We start from the raw sequence: 13,800 nt of genomic DNA on the forward strand, positions 1-13,800 counted from the left end.
ACTCAACTAGCTTAAACAAAAAAAATTAAATCCGGGCCACTAATGGAACCAAACCTAATCTCCGGATGGGAGGTGCGACCCACAGATAGATCTTCTCTTAGATATTCAAATGAATCTTAAGCAATGGATTCATTTCCGTGTGGCCACTTAAAGATGTTTGCAGCTGCGGGGATTCGAACCCGGGAATATTGGGAATCTCACCCTCAACCCGAAATCCGGACTACCACTAATCCACCTATAAACGAAAAAAAAAACTAGCTTAAACAAGAAACACAATAATCCTCACGAAATGTTGAATATATAATTGTCATAAAATTATTACGGTTATAATATGGTAGTATTTTCTTTACGAAATAACATGCGACGGTTTATATCAATATAAACAAAATAATTATATTTTTTTTGGGTATATGCTTGGGTGTTTGTGATTGGTATCTAAGAGCATCTCCAACCCCCCTCTATAATTTAATCCAAATTGAGAAATGGAGTAATGTTTTTATTTTTTGGTCATCACTCCATTTTCCATTCCATTTTTCGTTCTATTTCTCAATTTGGAGTAAATTATGAAGTGCGGTTGGAGATGCCTTAAAACCATATAACCACAACTGAACCGAGCAATTGAGTTGGTAAAGAAAACACACTTAAAACTAATAAGATGATTAGCGAAAAGGACATATGCTTGAAGACAGCGAGTTTATATTATACGATAAGAGCCCTTTACTTGGAGAAAAGGGGCGAAAACGCGACCTTTATAAGAAGAGAAAAAAACTGTTCACTTATCAATTTGAATTCAAAAGCCCTTTTTTTCTTTCTTTCTTTCTTCTTCCGTCTCCACGCCACTCAGACTCTAAACCCTATATCATCTTCTTCTTCTCTTCCCCAAACACTATCTTTCGTCACCAAGAAACCGTTAGTTTTCCTTGGCGTGGACTCCTTCTGTGGCATCTGGGCTTTCTGGAAATCGTGCAAATGGACGAAAAGATAGACACTTCATCTGGGCTCTCGTCGGAACCACCGCCATCGATTCCTGAGGTTTGCTTTCTTTTTTAAGCTTTCCCTTTCTTTATTGCAATTGGTTCATTGGGTTGTTGTGTTCTCTGTCTCTTGGGTTTTCCAAATTTCTCAGCTTTCCGACTACGAGAAGCGTGACGAAGATGGTTCAGTAGAGAATGACGAATTACAGTCTAAACGTGCTAAACTGCAAGAACATCTCGATTCTGGTAACTCAATAGTCTTAAAAGAAGTAATCTTTTCACCGTATTGATTTCTTACAATGGTAACTCAATGGTTGTTGTTATTGTTACAGACGTTTTGGCTAAAGATGCTGATAGATTGGTCGCTAATTAATGCTTTGCCTGACTCGTATTGCGAAAGACGATAGCCGTGAGACACGAGGAGGAGAAAGAGTACACGTTGATGCCGTTGTTTCTAACATTAATAACAACAGCGTCTTGAAACCTCCTACTGAATCTCTTGTTGTTAGTCCGCGAGATGCCTCGGTTCCACATCCTCTCCTTTTCGGGATGTCCAGCGCACTGGAAAGGGCAGAGTCTATGAGGCAGTGGAAGGAAATGAAGCAGAACGGTTTTCTCTCTGGCGCTTTGGGTGGACCTGTTGCGTCGAGGCCAAGAAAGAGTAGGAGGAGGAGGAGAGGCGATTCTTCCAAGAAGGGAAACCAAGTTCCTGATACGAAGGACCAACATGTTACCGCGCCGCCGCCAAGTGGATTGCTGACGGGAATGAAGCCGGGGATCATTAGACACGTCAGGAGTAAAGAACAGGTCTACTCAGTTCTTGAAAGTTTGATTCGAAATGCTGATTCGAATGCAAGAGGTATCTATCTATCTATATATCATTCCCATTTTGCCCCCAGATTAAGATGTAAATGTTTAGTCTTTTGATCACTCTGTTTTGTCATTGATGCTCAGATTCAACCAGACAAGATAAGTTATCTGATCATGACATCCCCTTTACAGACCCGGAACAAGCCAAGTCTCTTGCTGTTGAAGGTTAGTAGTGTGTTTGATCATGTTACCGTAGCTACATACATTGCATGATGATCATTAAGTTCATTGCACATAAAAATGTTTGTTTAAAAAAGGAAAAAAAATGTTTGTTTATTTGCTATTCTTTTATTTAGCTGCTACTGTAGCTTCACAGTGGTTGGACTTTCTTCACCAAGACCTAAGCGAACGGCTCTCAGGTGCGTATTTGAATAAAAATGTCGCAGAGAGGCTTCTCGGGTAGTGCTATGAGTGAGATCTTATGATGTTTTTGTGTTGCAGCTGCGCAGGATAGTAGGAACAGAGTTGATGATACTTTGAAGGCCGAGTTGCCACTTCTCGTCTCTTCTGCCAACCAGGAAAGTAGTACCTCTGGTGGTGATGTATCTTTAGATGAAACAGTAACAGAGGCGCATCAGATGAAGTGGTCTGCAAAATTTGATGAGTTTAAGAAACAACTACAGGACCAAGAGAAAGATCTGGTGCGTTACTACATTATCCACTGACTTCAAGTCAAAATGGTTCTTGAAGCTCAAGGCAGTGTTTTTTTTAATGTATTTGAAAAATTCGCAGGAAACCGCGTTAAACCAAGTGAAGGATATGCAGTCACAATGCAACGAAGGTCTGCGCCAGATGAAGGAGGCAAGGTGAGTAAAATTAAAGACCAAACAACAGTCCCGTAAAAGCGTTTAGAAGGACAGGACACACACGGTTTAACCAGTTTTCTTGCTCTACTACAATACATGTGCAGTTTGGGGAAAGATAGCACCAATCAGGAGACTAATTTGGCAGTTCAGGCGGCTGCAGCTTCCATTTTTTCGACCTGCCGTTATCTTCTGTCAAAGATGAAGCCACCGCCTAACAGTTCGTAATCCCTTTTGCTTTTTTTTTTTGTTAGCCGGGGATCGACTAATCCGATTGTCTTTTGTGTAAATAACACACATGTAGAAGGGATGTTTTGTTACCACATATATCTCATTTCCACTGTTACCTTAGACGGTTAATTGTCTGGAATCTTGCCAAGTAAGCAATGCTGTAACTTAGTAGACTATGCATTGTCCACTGTCTTCACACTATAACTGAAATAGAAATCCATTTTTGATGGCTTGGTAAGCAAGCAACCAGGCGCCCATTCAAGACAGTGCCTACAAAAGATATGATGACATTAGAAATCAGAATCTCTTGCGAACTTTTCTTATATCCGGTTTGGCAGACAGTAACCTGAGCACTCCATTTTGTTTTTACATCAAAGATTCTCCATACAGAACAAACTTGAAAACCGAAACCAAAGTTAAAAAGATCTAGTAGCCGGGATATATATTAATATATGAACCATGGCCTGGTTAGATAAGTTGTCCTTCTTCTGCTGCTTATATCTCAAGGGTTTCAGTCCTAGATATGCTCTCAGTCTATTAGCTTCTGCAATTTCAGGATCCGGATGATCTGTTCCATCTTCTTCTCTTTCTTTTCCGTCGGTTTCTCCCTGTCCCGGACATCATCACTGTCGCGCCTCTTGCGATCCCTACTTCTGCTTCTACTTCTACGCCTTGCCCTGTCTCTTCTGTCTCCTTCTCTATCTCTTACTTAGTTATCGAGAGAGCAGCAGCAATATTTGTAGAACATTTGGTAAAACTGCCCTCGGCCTTGGCTAAATCCAGGTTTACAGAGTTCGAAGGCCCACTTTGCATGTCTTTTCTTTCTCACAGTGAATTGCTGCTTTGACACGTCTTTTTTTTTTTTTTTTGAACAACTACGGCTTTGACACGTCTAGTTTCACTATTAGTAGCATTTTTCTTACTTTTGTTTTAGTAATGTTAATATACTTTTTTTTAGTTAACATATATTTTCCTTTGTTTCTTTGTATTTCAACTTTATATTTTAATTTCTTTTCTGAAGCACATTCTAAGTTCATTGTTTATTTGTTTTTTAAACTTTATATTCGTAGTTGCTAATAAATAAATAATATTAACATAGTAAATAATGTATTATTTTATATATTTAATATTGCAGTTTTAGTTCCTTATAATATAATGACCAAAAACAAGTTACATAAAGACTTGTATATATTTTCAACTTAATTTTAGTTGTAGCATTAACAACTTGTACATTTTTAAAATAATTCCAAATGTCATTCTATAAACAATTTCATAAGTAAAAGAAAGTAAATACCTTCAGTCCCGGGGTTTTTCCCAGGTGCATCGGTTTTTTCTAATATAGATTATCTTTTCTGCAGACTAGGTTTTTTCTGTGGATTTTGTGGTATATATGGAAAATAGGAATAGTAAAATTTACACAAATAAATCTGGTGATTTACAGGAAATCTTTCGGAGAACGGAAGTGGAGGCAGCGACTTGGGCAGATGCCCAACAACTGGTTCCGGTTAGACATCTGGTTAACAACATGTCTTGTGATGATCTATTGACAGAGGTTTCAAGAAATTGTTTTGTTGACGGAGCATGGAATGCACAAGATAGATTCTGAGGACAAAAGTGGTTATGCAGAATGAATAGTTCAACTGAGAAGATGATGGGGCCAATGATTCTCCAAAGAAACTTATCTGCTTTGCATGCTGAATGTGAAGCTTTGATATGTGTTATGGAGTGCATGAAGACTTTCAACTTTTCAGATGTATTTTTCGCAACATACTGTTCTTAATTGGTGGAAATGGTGTCATCACCTAGAGAATAGTCAGCTTTTGCTACACACTTGAAAAAATTCCAGCGCAGTAAGATTTTCTTTCTTACTTTCAAGATCCGACATATTACGAGGGCACATAATCTAGTAGAGGATAAGGTAGCACGAGATGCTAAGAGTTCCCCTTCTGTTATGTTCTATATCGACTCTATGCCGCCAGTCTGGTTCTCTGGACATGACGCACATAACTGATAGTTTTTAGTTTCATTGTTGTCAAAAAAAAGTAAAAGAAAGTAAATAATGTTTCTTATTGTTTATAGCTTATAGTACATTATTTTTTATTAACATTTTACGATAACAGTAATATATATTTTTATTTATTAATTTAATGTTAAAATACTAAGATTTAGACCCCGCGAATCGCGGGGGAAAGTAAATAATAAGTTTTCCATACTATTTTAAAATAATTACATCTTAAATATTAAAACAAAAATGAAAATATATAACTGATATAGTTAAAATAAAACATTAAAGATAAAATATAAGATTATTAGAACTTTATTATAAAAAGATATTGAAAAAACTAATGTCAAAGTGATGCAATACTTCAAAATATTAGGTTTACTAACTAATATTAAATTTTCAACATTACTTCAAATGATTATATATATATTGAATATTTTTTAAAATATATATTATAAATCATTTATATATATATATATATATATATATATCTGTATATATAACTGATATGTTAAAAAGAGTGAGGATCAATAATTAATTAGTTGAAATTTATTATAAATAAAAATATAAAACTAATGCCGAAGTGATTATATCCTTTAAAAGTGTTAGGTTTTAAATGCCAAAAACTAAGTCAGCCCATACGTCTTTATGTTGTGTTGATCGTTACATGCCTCTTGAATCTTCTAGATTATCCAGGAAATCCGTGCAGCCGAAGATCTTGAATTTGAGACTTTCTATACTAAAAATATTATTTTAAATAAAGGTATTTTATCAGTTTTGAAAAGTAACAGAAGATACGTTTTGCTGAAATTTTGAAATTTTGAAAAATTCCAAAAAGATAAAATAAAGAGAATTTAAGATTATTGAAAAAATTATAAGTGAAAGGTATAAAATGATGATTTAATACAAATTTTCCAAATTTTCATAGAACTTTAAGATTATTTTTTCAAAATAATTATTTGTAAACAAATACTTTCCCATAAATAAAAGTACTATGATCATAAAAATAACCAAATGTCAAAAGGTGTATTACAAAAATGATGATGAGAAGTTAAAATCTAAGTTATATTTTCTAAGACAGTTATGATCATAAGTAATAAGTACAGATATGTGAAGAACTCTGACTTTTTACAACAATGTTTAGTTAATTATTTAAATAAATAATTAATATGTTAGTTAGACATGATAAAATATTTTGTATGGTAAAATAAGGGTTTAGGGAAGCAAATTATGGTTATCTCGATAACATAAGATACATCATAATCAATAAAACCAAATATAAAGTATATATTGCACACTACCAAATAAAATAATTTTTTTTGATAAATATGTTTTACCAAAAAAAATCAAAATCTGAAACCCAGAAATAGCGATTAAAGGTGGAACAAGAAAGTCTGAATTGATTTGATTGACAAACTATATTGGAACACATTTCCAAAACTGGATTGTTATTAAACAAGTATAAAATTACCTTAATTTTCTTATTTTTATATATATATATATATATATATATATATTTCAGGTTATTCAGTATACTTTGAATTTACGGGGACTTAGCTGGATCTGAAACTGATCCTTCCCAGTTTAAATATAGTTTTCGGATCAGATTAGGTTTGGTTTTATTAAAGATAGTAGCTTTTTAATATTTGTATCGTTTCAAATATATTTTAGTTGGGTTCAGATTTCAAATTCAGATAATTTTTCTGTGCTTAAAATTTAGTATGGAAAAGTGACAATAATTCTAACAAACAATTATAAGATAGTTCAAACAGTTCTATATAAATATGTCATATTTGAAAAATTATGAATGAACAATTTAATTATTAAAAAATGTTATTGAAAAGGTAAGGAAAAAAATAAAAAGCATTAGTAAGAAGATTCGACGCTTTAAGTGAAAGAACTAAGGTTTTGAAATGGTTACTGAGTTTCTTTTCTTTTGTTAATTTGCTCTAACAGGAAACAACGAAGAAGAATAAGGGATTTTTACGTACTTAGTTCATAACAAAACTTTTTTTTTTTTGGTAAAATGTTAAATTTTATACCAAATTTAAACTTTTGACAGAGTTTACAAAAATAACAAGTAGCGGAATGCAAAAAAATTAACTACAGGACACAACAAACGACATTAACAAGAAACCAAAGCAGGTAAACTAGACTAGCAACCAGCTAAGCAGCGGATCGGGCAAAAACCAAGCGAGATGGAAAGGTCGGAGAGCAGGAAACAGTTGCCACGAGCCGAGAGATAGACGCCCTCAAACTTAGAAGCTATGGATCCTGCAGCTTCCGAAGCTCGACCAACACAGACCGGCTCGAAGAATCAGAGCACGAACCAATCCAAAAACACCAGACAGAACAGAAGCACCCCCGACGGCACGAGAGTGAGTGTCCATGTGACGATGCATTCGTTCAAGAAGCAGACCCGAAGAATGCCGTCTTCAAACCCGACCCCTCGTGACCGTTTACACCTATTGAACCGAACCCACATATAGAGGGAGCGGACCGCATAGAATTCATTCTCCAAGAATACACCTACAAGAGAAAAAGCAGGCCGAATGACCCACTGCCGCACGGAAACTAGCGTAACAACCAACACCAAGGAGAATGAGTCAAAGCCGCACACTAAAAGGAATGAGAGGGCGAGGCGCAAGGCCACACCGCCAAAGACTCCATAGATGGGGGCAAGGTAAAACCACCGGAGCACCGGAATAGCTCACTAACGGAGCCAAAATCAGAACTCCGACGGCACGTGCTACCACCACTCGCCATCGTTCAAAACAACGCGCTGCCACACCGGAATAGTTTTTTTTGACAAAGAAACCACACCGGAATAGTTCATAACAAAACTTTGTTCCATACAATGTATTTTATGCAAAGAGAATTTTTTTTACATGTATGCATCCATGATCGTCGACAAAGAGAGAATGTCTTTGAGAGGATTTTCTTTTGGACTTTTACCTTTCGCATTGATATGGCTCTATGCATTTTTTTTCATATGATATGGCTCTATGCATTAATTTTAACTTTATTATAAGCGAGATTCATAACCGTAGGACATTTACAGCGGCATCAGTGATACACCAAGCATTTGAATTTTTTTGTCAAAACTATGATCCATGATTATTTAAATAGAATTGAAAAAGTATAAGTAGTAGATTATGAAACCAATAGGTATATAATTAATGGAAAGTTGTAACCGAAGGACATTTACAGCAAACACAATTAAAAATGTATGACTAGTAAAATGTTTCTAAAATATTTAACTTTTAAAATGTTAAGCGGTTAGAGACAGATAGGTACAAAAAGAAAGATGCAACTGTTGGTGGCATTTTTCTGGATTTCTATTATTAATAGATATATGTGAAAAGACAAATGTGAAAGTTACTATCTTTGACAAAAGAAACACAAATGAAATTTTATTTTCTTAGTGGATCTTAATTGGTATGCAATTCTACATTATTTTACAATAACTTTAATAGTATAAAAGGGTTCTTCCAAATTATAATTTGAGATTATGTAACTAAAACCTAAAAATAAAAAATGTATGAAATAAAATAAATAGATTTGGAAAAGCTTAAAAGTGACATCTTTTAACATAAACTAGATTTTGACCCGCACGCCCGTGCGGGTGTATATTTTAAAAATATATTATTATATTTTTCATGTCAATATCAAAGCTGGATTAAAAAAATTAAATCTGAAGAACTGAACCTATCACTATCCGAAAAAATAGTACCAAATCCAAACCAAAATTGATTAAATATTCGAACTATTCAAAATTTTGATATTTAGACAACCGAAAACATAATCTATTCGAACCGAAGTATTTTGGATATCAAAATGTATCCGAAAAAGATTTATATACTTATATATATTAATTATGTTTAGTTTTAATATATAAAAAAACATCTAGAATATATATGATACTTTTAGGTTGGTTTAAATACTTGAAATATATATAAAAATAGTCAAATATTATCTAACATAGTAGAAGTACACTCAAAACACCAAAAAATATTAAAATGATTTTTGATTTTTGATCCAAAATTTAAATCAAACCAATTTATATGTTAAGATTAGGTAATCTGACATATGTTATTCAGATTTATATACAATATATTATTTTATTTATAGATTTTAAGAAATTCAAAATATATAATGAATTTTAAAAAATAAATTAAATGGGTTCTCCGAACCTGAACTGAACCCGCAAAGATATGAATATAATTCGAACTGAAATTTAGAAATATCTGACTGAAATCTTTGACCACAGAAACCCAAAACTCAAACATATCCGAAATGAACACGAACGGATTGATTAATATGTAATAATTATATTTTATAATTTTAGCATATATATTACTTTGTTTTTGCATTTTTTGTAACTGAATAAATAGTATAGTCTAGATTTTTGGAAATATTCTCTCTTCAAAACAAAATATTAACTGATCAAAATACCTGCTCAACTGAATAGATTACAAAAGATTTACTTTTTACTATTTTATTTTGTAATAAAATAACTCTTTAAAAAGTTAAGGAATTCAACGTCCAAGGTGTTCATATTTCAATATTCTCAAGACTGAAAATTAAAGTATCAATTTCATCGTTGTGCACCCGTTATCGAGAAACAAACATTAGATGTCCACAAATAAGTAAAACATTTTGGTAATAGACATTTATATACTTTTTTAAGCATAGTTCGTTTGGGAGACGACAATGACGTCAAGTAAATAATGAAGTTCTCAATATCAATGGTAAGTTTGATAAAAAAAAAATATCAATGGTAAAAGTTGTTAATGGGCTCCGCCGAGATCCACTAATGTGGTTAAGTTGAAACATAATTTTTTGAGTTAAGACTGAATGGCAGAAATTGTAATTAATGAAATAAAGTTAGGGTTAAGTTCTAATTGTACTTCAATTTTAATAGATTAGATAAACGGTTATAACAAGAAAAAACATAACAAAACAAAATGCAAGCCCTAATTATAATTTTTTTCTTTCTTGTTTTCTTTATATTTTCAATTCCAAGATCTTCAGAAATTTTAACTTTTAATTTCCTTATTGAATAAACAAATATAATATTTGTAAATTTAAAATAAAATTATTTAATTAGAGAATATTTAGAAATTCCATGTTGCTAAATGAGACAAAATATGCTGTTCGGGTGGTGATGTTTAAAAGTGAACCATGACTTTGTTATTAATTTTATGTGTATCCAAAGTAATGTTATTATTGTATTTTGGCACTTTTTATCTACCTTCTGGTAAATCGTTGCAACCCATGCATTTTTAAAAGAATTATACAACAGTAAAAATATTCTCATAACTTTTATAGTATTTTAAATAATTGTTAAGTATTCAAAGATTGTATAACAATCATGCAGAAGGGTGAATTTGTTGGTTATTGGTGTATAAACATTTTCCGAATATTTGGACCATTGTCATAGGTTATACACTTTTCAAAACTAAGATAAAAAAATATACAAATAGAAATTCTAGAGTCAACATTTTTTTTATGATGAACGGATCATCGTAGCCCAATGGTAAGAATGTATGTATCCAGCTAATAGGTTTGAACCCTGCCGGAGGAAACTATTTCACGATGCATCTGTTCACCACATGGATATGGGTCTGTGTTTTAGAACCCATTTGAGTATTCAGGAGAAGTGTCTATCTGTGGATTGTACCACCCACCCGAGAGTTAGCTCTGCATCTTTAATAAACCTGAGTTTAACCCTTTTTAAAAAAAAACATTTTTTTTATCCAATGGAATAATAAATAACTCTCAGCTTTATCTATTGGTTTTTCTATTTCACTGTCCCTTATTATTGTATTTTGTCATTGACCAGAATTCTTATATAAATATCAAATATTATATTAGATAAATATACAAAATTATATTATTTAATCACCAGAAATTATAATGGTTAAACAATTTTGTAATTATTAATATTCAAAGCTTACAATGTTTTATTTAAAATAAGATGTAACTATATTCGGATGATAACCGTATCGAGTGGTACGGCGGATTTGAAAATGTGTTAAGCATTTTGAGTTTGAATTCTACGAAACTCAGATTATCCGTTTGTGTGGTTAGACAACGTGGATATCTAATTTCCATTGCGAACAACCGGTTTTGTTTAGCAGTGGTGGACAAGTCTCCAAGAAATTAATCGGTTGAATTTCTATCCATCAGGCACCCCCGGTTACAGAAAAAAAAACTATATTCAGATTACTTGATGAGAGGTGAAACTATTCAACCACTGAGAAAATGAAAATATGACATGCCGACAAAATTCTCAACTGATCAAAATCTGGAAGAATATATGGACTATAATATTTTTTTCAGAGTTTATAGTGACAAAGATAAATAACATATGACATTTCAAAATATAAAAGAATTTCATTAAGTGTTGATCTGAGTGTCACCTATTATTTCAGAATCCATGTATCTAACACACTAACGCTGCAACACATTAATATCCCCACCAACACATGGAATTAAGTATTCAATGAGATATAACTATGTTATATAATACTCCCTCTGTTTTTTTAAGATAGATGTTTTAGAAAAATAAATTGTTTCACAAAGATGTATTTTTTATGTTTCCTATACAAAAAATTGCAAATTTCAATAAAATTGATTGAATTTATTGAAAGGCTATTGGTTAAAATGCATTGGAATTTGATAATTTCTAAAAATGATGTATAGTTAATGTGTTTTATTAATATGTGTGAAAACACCAAAACATACATCTTTAAAAAACAGAGGGAGTATAGAATATAATTAATTGAATCCACAAACATAAAGACAATCAAATTGTAATTTGAATCTAGGGCATCACATTTTATCCGTTAAATTTGATTCGATTCGTTATTCGTTACTATTTGATCCGAAAATTCAGGATATTCGTAAGCTTTCGAAGCAAAGCAAATACTAAAATTCAATATCCGTTAAAATCGAAGCAAATTATAAATATTAAAATTTTAGAAAGTAGATATCTGATCCGATCCGTCAATACATAAATACATTTATTTTTATTATATTTAAAGTTTTAAATGTATAAAACTATATAATTATTACTCTAACATATGATTTGACAGATTATATTCAGATTATTACTTATATAAAATTACTATATAAAAGGAAAAGAAAACGTTTATGAAAATTATAATTTTTTTCTTAGCTTTGTATTATTATAATTGTTAACTAAATTTTAAAATTTACAAAATAAGTAGATTCATTATTTTTTTAATTTTTATTTTTTATATCATGCAAAAAATATTTTACAAAAGAAGTTTCTATCGAACTTTTAAGATTATTTGTACAAATCAAAACAAATGAGATATCCGTAAGTATCCGCAAATATCCACAAATATCTACAGTATAACCTCTTTAAATTATTAATTTATAAATTAATATAATTTTATAGTCCTAAATTAAGTTTTTGGTTCAATTAGTATTTCGATAAATTAATAATCTCTATAAATTAATAAAAAATCATAGTTTTGGTGTAATCCCAATTTTATTAATTTATAAAGGTTTCACTGTATTAATTTTTCGGATATTCGTATTTCCGAATATCCGTATTTTTTCGAAGCAAAACAAATCGGAAAATTAGATATCCATAACATTCGAAGCAAATCACAAATACCTTCAAAAATCCGGATATTTGATCCGTGTCCGGGCATAGTTGAATCACAAATAAATTTAATGATAACAATCAAGTTGTATTTCATTGTTGAATCACATATCAATTTAATGATGACTGAAAGAATGACTTTAGAAAGAGATATATCTGAAGACATGAATATGGGGTTGCCGAGTTAAAGCATGGTTACAGCAAAAGACAGACAGAATATGACATGTTAACAGTATAATTTACAAATATTATATTTGTTTATTCTAAAGGCAATAAACGTTACAATTCACAGAGTTACTAACAGTTAAAGAATTTAAGAATGATGGAAGCGATATTTGTCTTTGATAAAACATCTCCTCCAACAATTATATGAAATCATTTATCGCTAGAGTTTATACAGTGAAGTAGTGATAGTAGTCTACTATATCGGTAGAGACGGATCAGAAGAGAGTTCTTTAATTTTTGTTTTGATTTTTCTTGGAAAGGATTCAGCAGAGAGTTATGAAAGTATTTGTGTCTTGGTTTTTGGGATAAAAATGACGATCAAGAACAAACCACAGCCATTAAATTAACATCAACAAATCTGGAAATTTGATTGATGAAAAATCAATCCATATGAGAGAAAACTATTTGGAAGGAATAAAATATGAGATGTGAAAACTGAAATCTTCAATGTATAAATCTTTTCAAAGAGGTGTCTTTGAATGAATAGGTTTGAGCCTTTTTGATTTGAAGGAATGCATTGATTCGAGAAGGCAAAAGACATCTTTTGGTTTAATTAATGATGATGTCATCCATTTAACAGAAATCAAAATCCTAACCCTTAGATTGAAAAATAAAGTAAATTTAACCGTTAGATATAATTTTTTTTCCTATAAAAAAAGGATGTCAATGGATAGTAAAAAACAGTTTGCTATTATATACAGATAATTATGTGCTTACGTCAAATTGTTTCTCTGGCTCCACCACTTGGTCCATGTCGTAGTCTCTATGTCTCTATCATAATAACACCATCAACAAAGCTATGGAAGTTATAACCTTTTTTCTTTTGTCAACGATCAAAATTATACTCATGGAACAACCAACTCATCTCTCAAACACACATAAAAACACAGACTGAGCTAAATAAAAATTAGGTAAATATACATTTTATATTTGCAAATATAATACATAACATTTCTTTTAAGTAACCAAAATAAAAATGATATAAAACGGAGTAGACCTAGTTTGATGTTTTTTCTGCTATGAGAAAAATTGCAGTTACTTTCTACACAATTTAAG

The 13,800-nt window shown here is 31.6% G+C and overlaps 1 protein-coding gene across 1 annotated transcript; it reads left to right on the forward strand.

Moving 5' to 3' along the window:
- The first annotated feature begins 1,332 nt into the window (after nt 1–1,332).
- Nucleotides 1,333–2,916, forward strand: LOC108851026 (uncharacterized). Its single transcript, XM_057007898.1, has 6 exons — nt 1,333–1,833; nt 1,929–2,009; nt 2,141–2,203; nt 2,286–2,485; nt 2,577–2,650; nt 2,725–2,916. The coding sequence occupies exons 1-6, from the start codon at nt 1,347–1,349 to the stop codon at nt 2,873–2,875; spliced, it is 1,056 nt and encodes a 351-aa protein (XP_056863878.1). The 5' UTR covers nt 1,333–1,346; the 3' UTR covers nt 2,876–2,916.
- Nucleotides 2,917–13,800: the final 10,884 nt, after the last annotated feature.

This window comes from Raphanus sativus, chromosome 4, assembly GCF_000801105.2.
Source record: "Raphanus sativus cultivar WK10039 chromosome 4, ASM80110v3, whole genome shotgun sequence".
Taxonomy (NCBI): Eukaryota; Viridiplantae; Streptophyta; class Magnoliopsida; order Brassicales; family Brassicaceae; genus Raphanus; species Raphanus sativus.